This window comes from Myotis brandtii, unplaced genomic scaffold (assembly GCF_000412655.1).
Source record: "Myotis brandtii unplaced genomic scaffold, ASM41265v1 scaffold325, whole genome shotgun sequence".
NCBI classification, from domain to species: Eukaryota; Metazoa; Chordata; class Mammalia; order Chiroptera; family Vespertilionidae; genus Myotis; species Myotis brandtii.
Window position 1 is genome coordinate 1,918,576 of NW_005362486.1, and position 19,156 is coordinate 1,937,731.

Sequence of the window (19,156 nt, forward strand, 5' to 3'; positions counted from 1 at the left end):
ACCTTGTTCAGGGTGTGAACATAGTGAGCTGCACAGTTATGGGCACTTTTCCTTACACATTAAAAGACTATTAAAAAAGAAATGGAAAGAATTATTAGTGCCTGTTCTACATTTTAGTCCTAGCTAAGTCTCCATTTTACTTTAGCTGGGTTGGGAGAGTGGGGCTGTCAGATATTTATTTTTAAAATCTTTTGACAGAGGTTAAACATTTGTTATAAAGTAGTTTTAAACAAGGCAAATGTAAATAAAATGAACATCCCACCCTGTCTCTTTCTCTCTCTCTCTCTCTCTCTCTCTCTCTCTCTCTCTGTCTCCCCCACCCTTCCTAGTTCTCCTCTCCAGAAATATCCACTGGAAAACAGTTTTAAACTATATTCTGTAGTTACATCTTTGAACTCTTACCAGTTTGTGTGATGTGAATATTGAGTGTGGAACTGGGAAATCGCTTGAAAGGAGCTTTCGTATCCAGTAGTAGAGTCTGTGGGTGTGCATTCTGCCTCACGGTTCACAGAGAGTGTGTTTATAAACGTGGTAGACGAAGCAGCTAGATGTTTAAGTGGGCTGCACTGTGCTGTGTAATTTGCTTATTTCTTATTTTCAAGTTTATGCATTTGAAATTCCTTTTGTGGCAGTTAACTAGTGGCCAGCTCTGCCAAGCCGAGGAGCACAAGTGTTTACGCGCTGTGCGTAAAGCGGTCTTTAAAGTGAAGTTTTAGGTTACTTATGCATAGCGACTCAGGTCATTCGGGCTTTTGGGGGGAAAATGGAAACTCGCATTGTTAAAGAATACAGTACGAGAACAGTTATATTAAGTGATCCTGTTTCTGAATTAATTCCACGTTTAGATAAACTATGAATGTTTCTCGCATACCACTGCTTTTTTGCTGGATATTTTTATCTTACCAGGTTAAGTTGCATTCCAAGTAAATCAGAGGAATTGGTCATTTGATCTTTAAGTCTGTGCTTTTTGTTTCTCGTCTTTTGTAAAATATCTTTTCAGGAAAAAAAATTGCACGTTGACTTTAAACCTAATAATGCACTTGGTTGTCTTACTCATCAGGGATCAGTAAAAACTCATTCTCTCTGCTGATGTTTCCTGTAATTTTAGCCATTGGGATAATTACCATAACAATGGGATATGAATCAGTTATTTTAATGGTTTTCTCTTATTAGTAACATATCAGGAGCTTAATTTAATTCCATTTTCGCTACTGCTGTGAAAGGAAAACTTCAGATCTAGTGTAGTAAATAGTCATGAGAATGTGTATAGTTAGGTGAGTGCAGGGCTGGGCTAGGAAAGGCCTAAGGGTAGAGAAAAAAAATAGACATTTTTTTAGAAAGATTTTAGAATTTTGCCCTGGCTGGTGTGATTGGAGCATCTTCCCATGCACTGAAAAGGTTGTGGATTTGATTCCTGGTCAGGGCCCTTGCCTGCGTTTCGGGTTCGATCCCCGATTGGGGTGTATGGGAGGCAACTGATCTCGCATTGATGTTTCTCTCTCCCTCTCCCTCGCCTTTTCCCTCTTAATTCCCCCCCCCCCTCCCGTCCTTCTCCTCTCTCGAAAATCATTAAAACATATCCTTGGGCGAGGATTTTAAAAAGAGAGAGATTTTGGAATTTAGAAATAGGTCTGATCTAATCTCAACCAGATTTTGAGTTTGGTTTCTTTTAAGGTTCTCTTTACATTTATAATCAGGTCACAGATTTCCTCACTTATTGAGCCCTTCAGAGTCCCTTGATCCTAGAACAAACAGGTTCTTCATCGTATAAAACAGGGGTCTTTATAAATGAGGGGTTTTGTATTGGTGTTCTGGGGGAGGGGTTGTGCTTTCAGATTGAAATATTTTTATCTGTGTTGAATTAGAAAGGAACCTAGCGCTATCGGTCTATCAGCCAAATCGCTCTGACTTGTGTGGGTGGTTTGGTTTTTTCCTCCCCCTTTGATTAATTCTTAAATCAGTTGGTGGTATAGTTGAGTTTCTCAGAAACAGTGGCACCAGTTTGAAGAGGGATTAAAGGTGCTTGAAGAGTTAATTAACTTTGGTAGAAGTGTCCTGTTTATTAAAGTTTGTCACAGGTCCATGGAAGTAAAAATGGAGAGTGATTTATGCTGGGATGTTCAGTTTAGGAGTGTTCCTAAGGGAAGTGCTGGCTGTGTGCCATGGATAACAGAATCAGTCTATTAGAGATACTTATGTGGTTTGGAGACCCTGCCCCAAAAGAGGAGAAACAGTGGAGCAGTAGGCAAGGGTTTCCCGTGGTGGGTTTGCTTTCGGATTATCCTCAACCTTTTATTCAGGCGTTTGTTTATATGTCAGTGTATGTTGAGTTCCTTGCAGTGGAGTTGAGAGCTTTGCTAACTAAGCCTGTCTTGTAAATAGTCACTTGTTCTGGGAAGGGCACCACTTGTGATCTCACATGCAGTGTTGCTCCCTGACGGGTGGGCAGAGTGGATTGACTTGCTGGGCTGAACAGGTGGATCAAAGGGCTGAGGGTGTTTTCCACCTGTGTGTGAAATTAACATGTATTTTACAAAGACTCGCCAGTAATTATTTGTGATGAAACGAAGTATTACCACCAACACACAGGTATAGCTTTAATTCAGTTTATCTCTTTATCATTTTTCTCCATGCCATGGAATAGAAGTACAATTTATTTGTGGTATATTACCAAAATACTTATATCATGTACACTTTTATCGTACAGACTGACTATATGGTAATGGATGCTGCTCCCACCTCATTTTGAAATTATTAAGTAATTATGTTGACAGTATCACTGTGGTTGTATGACATGTAAAGCTTATCTCTTATCTTTCTTTCTAGGTTCAAAGCAATGGCACACGATTGGGCATCTGCAGCCAGAAACCTCCTATGATATTAAAATGCAGTGCTTCAACGAAGGAGGAGAAAGCGAGTTTAGTAATGTGATGATCTGTGAGACTAAAGGTAAGGGAGGGGTGAGGATTTGTGCTTTTTCCAAACTCTGGATTATTCCTTCTGACTATTGATATGTTTACCGAAGGATACTTCTGCTTTGGACCTTTTTCTCGGTGCATACAGTTAGACTGTCCAAACAGAAGGTATACTATGTTGGCTAGAGCACTTGTCTGAAAAATAATTCACATAAATATCCATCACATTTATTAATTTCTGTCACTCTAAGCCACTTCTTTTCTCTTTTTCTCCATCAAGAGAACAGAAATATTTGCTGACTATTACTGATTGCTGTGAGAATTAGAATACTAAACAGAACGTATAAGAATTTAAAGGTTAAGTGCAACATATGTTTAAAGTAGTTTCTGGAATGACAGATGTTCATAACAGTACTTGTTTAATTAAGTATAGTAGTTAAGTTCAGAATTAGCAGTCACTAATTCTAAATTGAAATCCTCAATATGCCTACATACCTAGATTAACTGAAATATTACCATCTTTTAAAAAGGAAGATATAATAGAAACAGTTAATGTGGATATTTATAGATCAAAAACACTTGTGTTCAGTCTCAATCTGACAGAAAAAGAAACATTTTTCCTTGTCTATTTTTTTTCAATCCTCACCCAAGGATGTTTTCCATTGATTTTAGAGAGAGAGAGGAAAGGGGAGAGAGAAACATCAATGGGTTGCCTCCCAGACATACCCCAACTGAAGATCAAACCCACAACCTAGGTATGTGCCCTGACCAGAATCAAACCCGAGACCTTTTTGGTGTGCCGGATGACGCTCAACCAACTGAACCACCCTCCCGGCATCTTTGTGCAATTTTTATTTTTTTAAATGTAGTTTTATTGATTTCAGAGAGGAAGGGAGAGAAAGATAGAAACATCAATGAGAGAAAATCATTGATCAGTTGCCTCCTGCACGCCCCCTACTGGGGATCGAGCCCAGAACCTGGGCATGTGCCCTTGACCAGAATCAAACCCAGGACCCTTCAGTCCGCAGGCCAACACTCTATCCACTGAGCCAAACCAGCTAGGACTTGGTGCTATTTTTAAGAACCAGGGAAAACTTCCCAGAATCACCTGGGAATCTTTTTAAAATCCTGATTTCTGGGCCTCATCCTCTGGAAATTTTGTTTCTTTGTTATGGGGTGGAGCCACAACATTAGTAACAAAGAAACAGAATTTCTGGAGGATGAGGCCCAGAAATCAGGATTTTAAAAAGATTCCCAGGTGATTCTAATGTGCAGCCAAAGTTGAGAACCACTGCTCTAGTTGATCCTTCCCCCTCACGTCTCATTGGCCAGAACTCAGTCACATGCCCCTATCATTCCTGGGGTGGTTGATGGATCAAGACCTACTCCAGAGTTCTGGGGTGTTCAGCGGACACCTAAACAGAGTTGGGGGCCTGCCTGCATGGGAGAAGGAGGCTAGGCAGCCTTTAGCATCTGTACAGGTGATGTTATTACCCCAATTTAAACGAAGTTAATAAAAGGGGTCAAAAACACTGACTTAGTTCCATCTTTTAATTCTAAATCACGTCTTCCTGCTGCAAAACGCATATATTGAATCAACATTTAAACACATACATACATAGACCTTTAGATTTACCTTGAATTATATTTGGTGAGCACAGATTTAAGTGCCTTCTTGTATGAGGCACTCTGATGTGTTATTGGGCACTTCTTATCCGCCTCTAGAATGCTGTAACGCTCAGAGGAAAGTTACATAAAAATGAAATTTATCATTTCTGTCCCCCAGACATTTAGGAATCTAGCCACACAAAACATAATACATAGCCAGCAATGTAATAACTGTTGTTTAAATAGTATGATAGTATAGCTGTGTCTGCAATAGCATCTCACACTCATTGACTTCACTGGGGAGTAAAAGGTCCTCCTCCCTACAGACTTTCAGATCAGCGAGAAAAGAAAGAACTTCTTTTTAAAGTGAAGTTGCTGTTTTTTAATCCTCACCTAAGGACATGCTGAGAGAGAGAGAGAGAGAGAGAGAGAGAGAGAGAGAGAGATTGAGATTGGTTGCCTTCTGCATGCGCCCTGGCGGAATCGAACCCGCAACCCATTTATGTGCCCTGACTAGGCAGCCTTTTGGTGCACAGGATGGCACTTCAACCAACTGAGTCACTCTGGCTGGGCTGAAAAAACATCTTTAAAATGTTAACTGTTCGTGTTGAATGACTTTCTACAATGTATTGCAGTTCCTAGCCTGTTTAAATAGAACATGTTCTATACAAATGCACCTTTTAAAGAAATGACTCAAAGTTCTTCTGAACACTGATCGTCTTATCCTCAGTAATTCAGGAAGGTTTTCAGGAATGACAGGTGCTTGAAGGCCCCCATTCCCCACCCTCAGAGATCATCGACTGGCAGGATTCGTCCATGGTTCTTTGCTTCTCTCTGTTTTTGGTGTGTGACTGTGTCCCAGGATCTTCATGTGTTTCATGCCACCTTTCTTTTTTTTTAATATATATTTTATTGATTTTTCACAGAGAGGAAGGGAAGGGGATAGAGAGTTAGAAACATGGATGAGAGAGAAACATCGATCAGCTGCCTCCTGCACACCCCCTACTGGGGATGTGCCCGCAACCAAGGTATATGCCCTTGACTGGGATCGAACCTGGGACCTTTCAGTCCGCAGGCCGACGCTCTATCCACTGAGCCAAACCGGTTACGGCCATGCCACCTTTCTTATTTCACATTCTGAGCTGCCTCTTAGTGATGTCCATGGGTCTGTCTGACTCACCCTCTGCTGCCAAAGTTTTTAACTTTAACAAGAGGTTGGCAACCAGATCATCAAGCTTGGTAGAATTATGAATAAGTTAAGGGTAAATAAAGAATGAATAAACTGGAAGGACTTCCCTATGAGTAATCCTGATCTTTATTGTAGAGTCTGTAACATCCATTCTGCCTCAAAAACTTGTTTTCTTTAGAATCGGCAGGGACCTGAGAATTGTTTGATCCAACATACCATTTTCCTTTCAAGTCTCTGCCAACCATTCAGCTAGCTCTCGGCGATGGAGAGCTCTCCCCTTCGCAAGGTGGCCTCTCCTTTACCATCCCCCCCTCTGTTCTGTCTGTTAACGTTGCTAGAATATTGAACTCCGATATAATGTGGAAGTTGATTTTTTAAAAGACCACTCTGCTCATATGGGCCATTAGGTAGCATAACATGACATGTAGCGTCATAAGTAATAATCATACAGAATTGAACACCACGTGCCACCTGGAAGGCTCTGTTCTAAGTGCTTTACGTGGGCTGACTCGCTCACTCTTCATTACAGCCTTTGATGGAGCTGTTCTTCTTATCCCCTTTTTCCACGTGCAGGAGGTTAAAGCCAGACAGCTGAGGACAAGTGGTGGGCGGGATCTAGACCTAGCCGGTCGACTGCCAGCCACTGAGCCCACTGCCTTTCCACGACCTTTAAGGCATTAAGAGCATGTTGTTTGGAGACAGAGAAAAATGGGGTTTGAATCCCACCTGTGGTTAGCTTTCGTTCTCACGGTTATACCAGTGAACTAGGTAAAAGTACTGTACTGACGTGAACTCCAAACGGTTTTGGTGTTGGAATGCTTTATATTTATGTGTGAGGTTTTTGGGATTGTATGTAATTGTTCTTATAGTCCAAAGTCATATCTTCTAATACTCATCACATGGCAGAGGCATAAAATATGTAATTCAGCCCAAAGTATACCCGATAGAATGGAGTTTTTATCCCATCCATAGTTGAAATACTTTTATTTCAACTCTTCGGGAGTCTTCTGAAAGTGTAAATTGGGCAGATAACCAGGAGTTTGGGTTAGACCAAGCGCGTGTGTTTTTCTGATGTCTGTTTTCTCTAGAATGTGTGGACTAAATCTTTGGCACCCCAGATTTTTGAAACTTTTGAGTCCTCTTTATAACTCATTGGTGGTCAGATCATCTCAGTAACAAGTGGAAACAGACCGGCTAAGTTCCTAGCCAGACCTCCTGCAGAGAGTAAACCGTCATAGTCTGTATTCACCCTGACATCATGTTTTCCTTCTATCTCACCCAGTGAAACGTGTTCCCGGAGCTTCGGAGGATCCTGGCAGAGACCTGAGCACCCCTCCCAGTTCCTTCGGAGGCGGAGGCAACGTGGGGCCTGCAGCCAGCCCCGCCAGGAGCAGCGACATGCTGTACCTGGTGGTGGGCTGTGTGCTGGGCGTCATGGTCCTCATCCTCATGGTCTTCATCGCCATGTGCCTGTGGAAGAACCGCCAGCAGAACACCACGCAGAGTAAGGCATTCCCAGTAGTTTCGTCTCTTTGTTTGAAGAAGATGGGGGGAAATACAGTCAGAATGAATACTGACTTCTCACAGTTCTGTGTATTAGTGTCATGGCATAAAATCCACTAGCTCCTCTTCAATCAGAGGTGACTTTAAAACTGTGAGTTGTCAACAGAGTAAGTGGAGCATCAGATTAAATTGCCTGGTAGATATAAACAGCAAAGCCAAAGCTAAGCTGGGCTCTGAGCAAAGAGCTGACTCCGCGCTGGGAGACACTGGCTTTGTCAGACCAGCAGAGGGGACGAGTGCTTGAAGCAGGAGCTTTGTGGTGGCTGCAGGAGCGCCTCCAGGCTGTACACACCTTGTCAACAGGGAAGGGAAGAGGCATGATGGGAAGGAAAGGAGTGAAGACTTCTCTAAGTTACTGTCCCTGAATGACACAATTTAAGATAACATGGTCCTATTTTGGTACCTGATGTACCAAAACTACTCAAGTGCATCCCCTCCCCTAAATGCATCTAGTAAGAGGAGTGCTTAAGCTAGGTCAGGGATGGCACTGTATTTAAACACATAATCTAGAACTCGTTTCCCTTTTCTTCCCCCAGTTCTCTTCCTATCTGTCCTGTTCCCCCAGCTGTTCAGGGTCATCAGAGACTTCATCTTTGGTGGGAGGAAGTTTTTTGGTTTCCCCTTTGGCCCAAGAGTAAGAGAATGACAGAAAAGCAAAGGAGGACACCAGCGGTGACAGGCACTTCTGGCTTCTGTCAGCCACCTCCCACATACTGTCCCTTTGTCGTTGACAGCTCAGGGGGAAAAGGGATTTAATTGGCGTGGTGCCTTCCAGGAGATAGGCAGGGAGGGAGGTGGTGGTGACGATGCAACCAGACTGAAAGGCTTGGAGAGCATTACATTGGGTCTTTTTCTAAATGGTTTTAATGTCATTGACCTTAATTGCTGAGGTTGTGCTGAATTATTAAATGGAAAGTCATGATTGGGTTGCCTGGACAAGACTAATCTGGTTAAAGTCATTTTTGTGTGACTTGATAATGTTTAAAGATGGACATTTAAAGTAGTAATGTTGATGCAGTCATTCATTCAAAAGGTCGTCATGGACTGTCTTCTGTGCGCCTGGCACTGGTAGACATGGTGATAGAGGTAAATCGAGGAAGCGTGGTCTCTGCCCCCTCAGCTTAGCGTTTCCTGGGGAAGAGAAGCAGGCAGACTCTCACCACACACGGCTGCAGCATTAGCAGACTCTGACAGCAAACCCTGCACAGTTCAGGTGCTGTGCTTGCTAAGGGATATTTACTTTCTCTAAATGAACCTGGCAGGTGTGCCTCTGGAAATCAGAATTGTGAGGCCGTTGTTACATGGTTTTAATATAAGAAAGTGGGATAATTAGCCTTTTGCCTTTAATACTCCGCAATTTCCTAAAATAACCAAGGAACTATATGGATAGTTAGTAAATACATACACAACTCCATCCTTCTTCTTAAAAATGTTATTTATTGCTATCCTGAAATATCCTGCCTATAGTTAGCCTTCTGTTGTTTTACACAGTTTCTTTCCGTACTTTGAAGTATAGGGCACTTAGTGTTGCCATTACTGGGATAGTTTCAGCCTGCTCAATTCAGTAATTGTCTTTTTTGTCTTCTTTTCCTTCCTTCCTTCCTTCCTTCCTTCCTTCCTCCCTCCCTCCCTCCCTCCCTCCCTCCCTTCCTTATTTTATTCTTTTGAGTAATTGCTCCCTGGTTAATTCCTCTTCTTATTAACAGTCATAATTAACTAAGTTCCTAGATACTTGCACAGGTACAGGGACCGGCAGCAGTGGCTTCACTGAAGCACAGCTCACAAGCAGGCTCTCGCTGAGCACTTGCAGAGTGTGTTTGCAGTTTCTTAATGGTTTTGTTAATACACCTTCCTAAGCAAGAAGGTCATCCTTCTCAGTATCTTTTTTTCTTCTTTTTTGTTCTTTCTTGACAGAATACGACCCACCAGGATATCTGTACCAAGGCTCGGACATCAATGGGCAGATGGTGGAATACGCCCCCCTGCCCGGCACCACCCGGATAAATGGAAATGTGCACGGGAGCTTCCTAAGCAGCGGGGGTCTCAGCAACGGCTGCTCCCACCTTCACCACAAGGTCCCTAACGGGGTCCGTGGGCTCGTGAACGGGAGCTTAAACGGAGGGCATTACCCTGGGCACACGAGCTCTCTAGCCAGGACACGTGTGGACTTTGAACATCCTCGTCATCTAGTGAATGTAAGAGACCCAATTATAAATGACGCTGTCCCTGTTCCCCCCCACCCCGGGGCCCAGGTACAAGAGCAGGGTGGGCATGCTGGCTCTTTTCACTGTGGGAACCTCACTGGTTCCCTGGAATGGAACTAGTATGTATCCCTGGCAACCCCCCGATCCAGCGTAATCTTTGTAAGATTTCTATTATCAGGTAATAGATATATTCGCCAATTTGGTTTATAATTTTAAATGATTTCGCACTGGAAGTAGAACCTGTAGCAAATAAATGGAAGTTATTCTTGAGAGGAAATGGAAAAATCATTGGGTGAAGGCTGGTCCAGATCCTTTAAATTTGACTCAAAGCAAAGCCTGAGAACTCCTATCCCCGATCATGACACCGAGTGAAGCACGTTCAGGGCGGGGCAGGCATTGGAGGCACCAGCGAAGGCACAGCACACGCGCTGTCTTAGAGGGCACGGCAGCTCCCCTCCTGTTGTTGGCGTGCAGGACCCAGTGTGGCCAGATTGCCTGCTTTTTCAAAGCACCTGTAAGTACAGGTGAAATTGCCAGGTGTTTTTTAAATGTTTTTATTGATTTCTGAGAGAGGAGGGAAGAGGGAGAGAGAGACAGAAACATCGGTGACTAAAAAGAATCATTGATCAGCTGCCTCCTGCACACCCCTAACAGGGGATTGAGCTGCAACCCTGATGGGGAAGCGAACTGCGAACTCTTGGTTCATGAGTCGATGCTCAACCACTGAGCCACGGCAGTTGGGCATAATTGCCAGACTTTTTACATGTTGGAAATTCATTCCAGTTTTGAAAGTCATTGCATGGCCACGCGGAACATGTCTACAGGCCACCAGACTGACTGCTAACACATTGTGATTCTTTAGTTTCTTTTGCCCAATGTGTGGTAGTCTTGATGCCTGCATTTCACAGTGTTAATATTCTGAGCCACAAGAGGGGATAAAGTTTTAAAACCACTGTAATTCAGGAATAACTAGCTGATACAGTTCACTTTTTGAAATGGGAACAGAATGAGTAGAATATCTTAGATGTATTTTGGTTACAGAGGGTCTCTACACCAGGACGGTTGACTTACTACGTGGTTTGGATATGCATCTATATTATTTTTCAACCAAATAGATTATTTTAGTTTATCAAATTTAAGCTTTTGTCACTGTTCTGATTACAGAGAAGTTTGCCATGACCCACAATGTGCTAAAATTTGAAGAAATTTTTTTATCGTTGGCTTTTATAAAGATTTATTAAATATTTGGAGGATAAAGCAATGACATATAGTTATATCTTAAAGCTAGAAATCTCATGGCTGTCATGTGACCTAGCTTTAGTATGTTGTAGAAAAAATACCTTATTTGCTTTACTGCATCTCATTACCAAAAGAGAACAATGATCTCATTATTTCATGTGGAAAGACATGGCCTATATTCAGACTCCCTAAACTTTTTTTGTCACCATTCCTAATCCAAACTATGAACATTGTCCAAGAAACCGGAGAGAACATTGAAGTCTGAACAGCACATGCTATTTCCATAGGAGGAAAAATAAGTCTGATGTTTTCTTAGTATTTGAACCTAGTCCTTTGGTTTTTTGAACAATGAATTGCTATTTAAATAATGGTCACCCCACCAGGTGTAAAATTGTAGAGGTTATCACCTGTGATTTTAACTCATTTGTTTTCTCGTTCTGCTCTTCTGGGTGGGAGGCAGTCTGGAAATTTAAAAAATGATGGCCATCATAAAATCATTAATTCACTTTAATATGGTTAGTGATTCAACTAAGTACCTTCCCCTGTAGATTGCTGACTTGATTGTCTGAAGCTTTTAAGTTTAAGCCCAGGGGCTGAATATGGCCTTGGAATATTCTTTCTCTCAATGTTTTCTTAAAAGTTCCTGTTGCTAGTTGGATCAAGAATATTGAGAGAAATTTTCAGTGTTTTTGGTTTGCTGGGATTCTGGCTGTTGGTAGGAGCTGAGTGGAAATGGAAAGTATTCTGGGAAAAACAATTGCCTGAACTTTTCCTAACCTTGAAGGCCTGCTCCGAGCCCGGGTGCCGCGACAGCCTCGCCCACCCTTATCAAGTTCCCTTCTGCTGTTGCTCCTCTGCGAGCAGAATTCTGACTCTGACCGTGAGGCTGCTTCAGCTCTTAACTCAGTTTTTAGGAACTCTTGCCATTGTACATGTCAAGTGAACATTTGACAATGAGGTATGTGTTAATCTGGGCATTTTTCTTAATTGCTGGGCAGTTTGGGCCAAAAGCAACATCAAAATATTAATAGTCCCCTCCAAGTCATTGCTGGCTGAGAATCTGCTCCATCTGGAAAAACATAACATGTTCTAAGCCGTAGTGTAGTCAAGTGAACAGACCCACTCGGAATAATTACAGGAAAATGAGGATGGGTTATCCTATGACATCACCCAGGCGTTCCCCCTGTTTCTCCAGCTGGCAGCACGTGCAGCTCTTCCGCGGCTGCTGGGGGTGAAAATGACTCGAAGGTTAGAAGGTACAGTGCGTTGTGGGCTCATTAGGTTTGAAACACTGAGGGGAAGTGACTAACCTCCATTTATTTGCCTCCTTCCAGTACAAAAATACATGGGAAACATGGCAGCTAAGTTTTTGGAGTGGCTTTAATATTGTGCAGAACTCCTTTGTGAATATAGGCGAGCGGTGGTAAGCGTAGCATTGCTTAGGGAGTCGGTTAAAATAGGCCATGCATCCATGGACTGCTGGCCTGGCTTTTGTATTTGTGAGTATTGAGGTAGTGGTCGATGGCCCCTTCAGCCCTCTTTCTTCTTTTCTTTTCCCTGTACTTGGTCCTGACCAGGGTGGTGGAATGTACACAGCAGTACCTCAGACTGAGCCGGTGGAGTGCGTCACCTGTCGAAATTGCTGGAATAACAATAGGTATGTTGATATGTGTTTGCACAGGTTGTTGTGAGTGGGTGTGTGACTCCTTTTATTTTCTCCCTTTATCAAACAAGTTCTTCAAATTTTACCTAAGATATAAAACTCTGAATAAGGGAGGCTGTTACAATTTATTTTATCCCTGCTTTACAATTTTTATCTTTCTGTGCTTTGGTTTCCTTTAGCAATACTGACAATATTAAAGACTTTGTTTCTAAGGTATTAAAAGGTTTGAGGTTTTTGAAATCTTTAAATTAGAGTCATTCTCTTGGTACAGACTTTATCTTTTCTCACCTGTTATTTTCAACTCTGTGTTATGGGGTGTTTTTATTCTATGTTATGATGAGAGTATGCTTGATTGTTAGGGAAAACCGCTGTGTGTATAGTAATGCTTTTTCATAGTTATATTACTGAAATTGATGTTTCTCTTTATCTCTCTCCCTCCTTCTCTCTAAAAAAAAATCAATAAAAAAGCATATCCCCGGGTGAGGATTAGAAAAAATAAAGACATGAGTAATTGGTCGATGAGGCAGGCTGAGAGGGAGGTGTCAGGGATGGTGTCCAGGTGGCGGTGCCGTCACTGAGCTGGGAATCGCTGTAGGAGATGGAGAGAGACTGCTTGCCCCTCGGCACACCTTGGGAATCATCCTTTCGGACGCCTGTCAGGCCTCATCACGCTCACGTTACCCGGGCAGCTCTCCTAAGGTCTGGAGGGGTCTCGCTGCGGGCCTTTTCCATGTGGAGTCTTTCCTGCTCTGTACCGACCCCTCTATACTCTCTTCTCTGCCTTCTTAGGGTGACACTTAAATGCATTCTTGGAGCGGACTTGTAAGAAAAAGTCACTGTCACCCACAGACCCTTGATCATCCCTCTGTTTGAATAATAAACTTAGGAAATGTTGCCCTTACTGTCTAAACTGAAGTGTTGACTTGAAATTTCCAGAACAGGTAGGAGGGGGTGTCCACTGGAGCCATCTGTGGAGTTTAATTTGATTCTAGGGCTTGGGGCACATTGGGAATGACTACCTCACTGTGTCCAGTTCATTTGAACCCTTTTCAGTGTTCAGAGTCATATATAATCAGTAGCTCACTATGTTACCTAACAGCATACCCAATAAGCTTTTCCAGGCTCCAATCCCCTACACGAAAGACTTAGTAAGAAACCCTGTGAAAAATGGGCATTTCAAGAGTTAAACAGATTTCAGCCAAATAAGAACTTTCTACCCTTCTTCTCTCCTCTCCTCAGTTCCAATGGCATCAGTGCAGTTCTGGATATGTAATCAAATGGGGTTTGTCAGCTGCTTGGCAAGTTTAATGGGAAGGAATTGGCATTAAATATGGTCTGTTTACCATCAGTCTTGATAATTGGTAAAGAGAAGACACTGATGAAATTCACAGATGAATGAACTGAGAGGTCCCATCAGGAAGGAACAAGAAATTAAGGGTCCTAGAGAGATTAGAAATGGACAGGAAGTAGCCAAGTAAAGATCAGCTTGGAAAAATGTATATATCCCATCTGGGAAAAAAAGTACAAGCTATACATGGCCGAGTCTTCATTATCTTATGTCAACAGAAACAGACCCTGAGGTAACTCAGATGTCACAATAAGTGGACAGTGACTTTAAAGCAGCTATCAAAAATGCGTTCAAGGATTTAAAGCAGGGGTCCTCAAACTACAGCCCGAGGGCCACATGCAAATACAAATATTGTATTTGTTCCCTTTTTGTTTTTTTACTTCAAAATAAGATATGTGCAGTGTGCATAGGAATTTGTTCATAGTTTTTTTTTAAACTATAGTTCAGCCCTCCAACGGTCTGAGGGACAGTGAACTGGCCCCCTGTTTAAAAAGTTTGAGGACCCCTGATTTAAAGGAAGATGTACACACATGAATTCACATATGGGGAATTTTTGTTTGTGAAATAGAAACTGTAAAAAAGAAGGCCAAATGGAAATTCCAAAGCAGAAAACTACAATAACTGGAATGGGCTTGTCATCAGATTAGAAACAACAGAAGAAAGAGTCATGAACTAGAAGATCAATAGAAATTAGGCGGTCTGAAGAATGGAAAGAAAAACAAAACGTGTCTTAGATGAAGACCAGAAATAAAAGTGTGGCAGAATTAAAGTGAATTCTGCAAAGATAAAAATTGAAAAAGAAACAAAATCTAGATTTTGAATATCTAATCCTTATAGGCTTTGATTCAGTAGTGTTTCTTTCAAGGGTGAGAGGGAACCTGTTATCGCACTTTAAAGAAATATGTTTTCCTTGGTTTGCATAAGGTCATTTCTCTTATGGGGACATCAGTTGCTTAGCTTTAAGTCCCCTCCCCCCATTTCTTCCAGTGGCTCATGGCCTTTTCCTGCTGTGTCCTGTGTTCAGGAGCCAGTTATGAATTAGGAAACAACTTCTGACAGTGGACTGAGGCCAAGGAGGCATCAGATGAGGTTCCATTCCTAAGTGGTTTGTTTGCCTCTTGATTTATTCTCCTGTTGTATTCCACTTTCACTGTTTTCTGAGTTTTTGATGTATCAGATCATAGTAAAGACTTTAGTTATTTTTAAGCACCAGTCTCTTAAGAATCTGTGATACACATGATATTTCAAAATCCATGTATTTTAATTGTTGATTCCTCCAGACAAAATTGTTCCTTTTGGTTTATACCTTGTAGGTGTTTCACCAAAACGAACGGCACTTTCAGCAGCAGCCCCCTTTCTGTGGTCCCAGTGGCAGCGCCTTGTGCTCAGGACGGTTTGGAAATGAAGCCCCTCAGTCACACGAAGATGCCTGCCTGTCAGGCTTCCACACCCCCCGACGGTGGCCCGTCACCTGGAGAGAGCATCGGGGATGAGGTGGCAGCAAGACCTGCTCCACATACGTGCTGTCAGGACAGCAGGAGCGAAGTCACCTCTGAGTCCACAGAGGATGCAGCGGGATGCCACAGAGGTACAGGGAGGCATCATACAACCTAAGCTTCTAGGTCAGCGGTTCTCAACCTGTGGGTCGCGACCCCTTTGGGGGTCGAACGACCCTTTCACAGGGGTCGCCTAAGACCATCAGAAAACACATATACAATTACATATTGTTTTTGTGATGAATCACTATGCTTTAATTAGGTTCAATTTGTAACAATGAAAATACATCCGGCATATCAGATATTTACATTATGATTTATAACAGTAGCAAAATTACAGTTATGAAGTAGCAACAAAAATAATTTTATGGTTGGGGGTCACACAACATGAGGAACTGTATTAAAGGGTCGCGGCATCAGGAAGGTTGAGAACCACTGTTCTAGATGGTCTTCATGTAGCTATGGATACGGGAAGGTGATGCAGATGTGTTCTCTCTGTGATCCCTCACATCTTCCTTAAAAGACTGGGTGGGGGGGTTGGATACTTCAAGAAAAGCTGACTAGGTAGATTTTGAAGTTTTGTGATTATTCACCTCCTTCAGCTCAGGCTGTCAATCCCATTACATCTTGGAAAAGAAACCCAAATAGGCTTTGATTCCGTTTGCACCTGGACCAAAGGATGCCTTTTGTGGTCATGCACCTCGGGTTCGTTTGAGTTGATCCTGGAGTTGTAGCCTTTACGCACGGTGGTTATTTTGGGGCTTTTAAGGGTTTTTGCTTTAACCCTGAGGTGAACTGTATGACTGCTTGTCAGAGCTCAACTTTATTTTAAACCTTTTATACCTTTTGTCTCCCTCACATTCAAGCTAAACATACCTGGGCCCTGCTTTTCCTCATTATTATTTCTTTATTGCTCAAAGTAACGTGTTGAGACTGCTTTGTGAAAACCAGCCTTTATGATTTCACGGTGCTCCCAAATCTTTGTGTTTTTCAGGAGACAGCTGTGTCCATTCAGAAACAGAGAACACAATTTTAAGTTGGAATCCTCTTATCTTGCCACCTGCTTCAAAGGACTGTACTGAAAAGACAACATGGTCTCCTCCTGGCATTCCTTCAGACAGCCCCGCTGGGGTCCTTCAGCAGCCCCAGGAGACCTGAGGATGTGCCTGGGACTCGTCTGGTTCCCACTCCAGCCAGTCACTGCACAGAACAGGCCTGGGAATGGACTGTGTGAAAGACATTAATTCAAACCAGAGAAAAAGCATTATTTATTTTTGTAGCAGTAATGTCATATGAATGTATCTTAAAACGTGTGCCCTTTTATATTATTTATGCCTGAAAATTTTCCCTCCCCCCTCAGTAGGAAACAACCCAGTTTTGCATAGTGTTCGATCATCTCAGAGCATCCCATGTTTTCCAAGCACCTCAGTGCCCGTCAGAGCGCCTCCTGCAACGCCCGGCCTATGGGCTGCCTCAGCTGAGAGGGCGTTGCAGGCCGCCTGAAGTTTTCAGGTGGGAAGCTGTCCTTCGATATTGTCTACTCAGACTTTCGGAGAACATTCTGAAGCAACCACAGTTGTAACCTGCTGTTTACAATAGCACATCTCATGATTGCCATGAGTGCCTTCCACAAAGTGACAGCTGAGCCGTTGACTCTCTGCACGTGGGCACAGTTACGTCCGTCTTCCGGGCACTGGTCATGCAGTGTCCTGGACAGGGCTGAGGCGTGGCTGGGCTGTCGCAGGGCAGTCCGCCCACAGCAGGCAGCCAGGGCAGAGAAGAAGGCCGCCGAGCCCTACGGCTTGAAACTTGCATGTGTCTATAAAATGGTCACGGGGCCTCTTGTTAAGTGTTCTAAGAGTAGGAACCAAATGAGACTTTAAGTGGATGACTTTAGGAGAAAGATTTACATTTTAAGGAGAAACGGGCGGGTTTCAGGGAGCCCCCTTGGCAGCAGCTCCCGTTAGTGTAGGATTGTGCTCACGGTGCCGCTCCACCCGAAATCGTCCTCTCACTCCCAGCATGGGCGACACCTGGGCAGTGCGGTTGTTAGAAAAGGCTCAACATGGAGGGTGAGGAGAGTATGGTTTGAAATTCCCTGACTTTTTTCAGAATCATGTCAGAGTAAACTGGCACCTAAGCTTTGGGTAGCAGAGCTGCCCGTCGGTTATGCTGCCCGAGTGGCAGGGCGTCCTCAGCTGCCGGTGGAGGCTTTCCTTCTCCGCCCCTGAAAACACACACAGAGCCCTGTGTGTCGAGGCGCCGAGCCCAGCTCTAATGGATCATCGCTCCTTTTGGGAATGTGCGTCCCTTCGGGGAAAGAAACAGAATAATTCTCTTTCGAGTCCAGCAGTTTCAGCATTCAGTGAAAAAAGGTAGTTTCCCAGAAATTGCAGTGACACAGACTAGAATACTATGTTAATCTACTGTCTATACGAGTGCATCATAGTCCCTCACACGTTTATATGTCTTATAAATAGAACTTTGGTGAAATGTGCTGTCGCACCGAGTCACTCAGCAAGATTTCCTCGAGGAAGTGTAAGGCACGGCACTTGGCAGCCAGGTGTCAGGGCCGCCCCAGCAGCGAGCTCCCTGCCCCGGAGTCCACGCCGCGCCGTCCAGGATTTCTTCACGTTGCACAGATGCAGTTAGCTTTGGAGGGAGGGCTGCGTCCCGACGTCTGTGGACCACATCATGGGACACGATGAAGCCTGCGCCGTGGCTGCCAATCGAGCTGCAGCAGTGAGTGGAGGAGACCGGGGCACAGCTGTTAGAAGGTGGTCGTTTCACACCAGGAAGCGGGTGGTAGCCCAGGCCCAGGTCCCGAACGGCTTTGAGAGATGGAGTTTGGACATGGGACCTGCCCACCGGGAAGGAAGACAACTTTACCTTCAGGGCAGCCTCATTGCGGACGCCTTATTTATATGATTAGTGACGCTGTTTTAAGTGTTATGCCTTTATTGTATTTTATTTATAAAAATGCCTTTATATGTGGAGATATATAAATATAAATATAACTATATATATAATTGCCTGTATGTTTAAGAGTTCTGAGTTCTCCCTGGCCATGAGCTGTTCTGAACTGTCGTGCCCCGCACAGTCCCCAAAGCTAGTTCTGCCTGGTGTCACTTCTCCGGGAAGCCCAGGGACACGGCCCACGGCGGGAGGTGGCATCCACATCTGTGGGCACTGGGCACCAGGCTGGAGCTCATTACTGCTGTCTCACCACCCTCACAGCAAACCCACAAAGTAGGTGTTGAAGCCCACAGACCTCGCAGTGAGCCGCAGCGCCCGCACATGAGCTCGGCTGAGGTGGAGCCGCAACCCGAGCTCCTTCCACTTTTCCATGCCGCGTTCCAAAGCATTGTGGTTCCCTCATCAATGGAACCCGTCCAATCCACGTGCTCCCGACCGCCTGAGCCGCCTGCAGCCTGGGAAGCTGCCTCTGCCCACGTGGGGTGTGGGGCCCAGCTCCCAGAGTCCACTCTCTCCCTCTGATTCCCCCACCCCCCATCTCCCCTGTCTCCCACCAGAATCTGATCTTCGCTTGGCTTAGTGACACTGTAGTTGCTCAGGCGTCTTCCTGTTCCTTCGCCTTAGAATTCTCTGTGATTCTTTGTTTTAGCATTAAACTTCCCATTTCTGTTACATCATTTCACTCTCTCCTTTTCCCCCCTTCTCTCGATCAGGCACTGGTAGTCTGGTGACAGGTGACAGGCTGGTGGTGTACGGGCTGTAAGTTAAACTACAGGTGACAGGCTGGTGGTGTACGGGCTGTAAGTTAAACTGCAAGGTTTTGAACCTTGTGACGTCGTCTTTTCAAACATTTCTCCCCGCCTGTTGTTTCTGTTGAACGAGTCTGGAGGCCGGAGCGTCCGGAACAGCGAGCGGATCGTGTCTGTGCCGGACCTCCTTCCAGCTGCGGAGCTAA

The 19,156-nt window shown here is 44.0% G+C and overlaps 1 protein-coding gene across 2 annotated transcripts in view; it reads left to right on the plus strand.

Moving 5' to 3' along the window:
* Positions 1–18,247, plus strand: part of CDON (cell adhesion associated, oncogene regulated) — an 84,273-nt gene extending 66,026 nt beyond the window's left edge. For both annotated transcript variants that reach the window (XM_005870887.2, XM_014543414.1), the window contains exons 15-20: positions 2,827–2,949; positions 6,995–7,216; positions 9,190–9,470; positions 12,296–12,375; positions 15,043–15,317; positions 16,220–18,247. In XM_005870887.2, the coding sequence (XP_005870949.1) occupies positions 2,827–2,949; positions 6,995–7,216; positions 9,190–9,470; positions 12,296–12,375; positions 15,043–15,317; positions 16,220–16,383 (1,145 nt within the window). In that variant the 3' untranslated portion in view covers positions 16,384–18,247. The remainder of the gene's footprint in view (positions 1–2,826; positions 2,950–6,994; positions 7,217–9,189; positions 9,471–12,295; positions 12,376–15,042; positions 15,318–16,219) is intronic.
* The last annotated feature ends 909 nt before the right edge of the window (positions 18,248–19,156 follow it).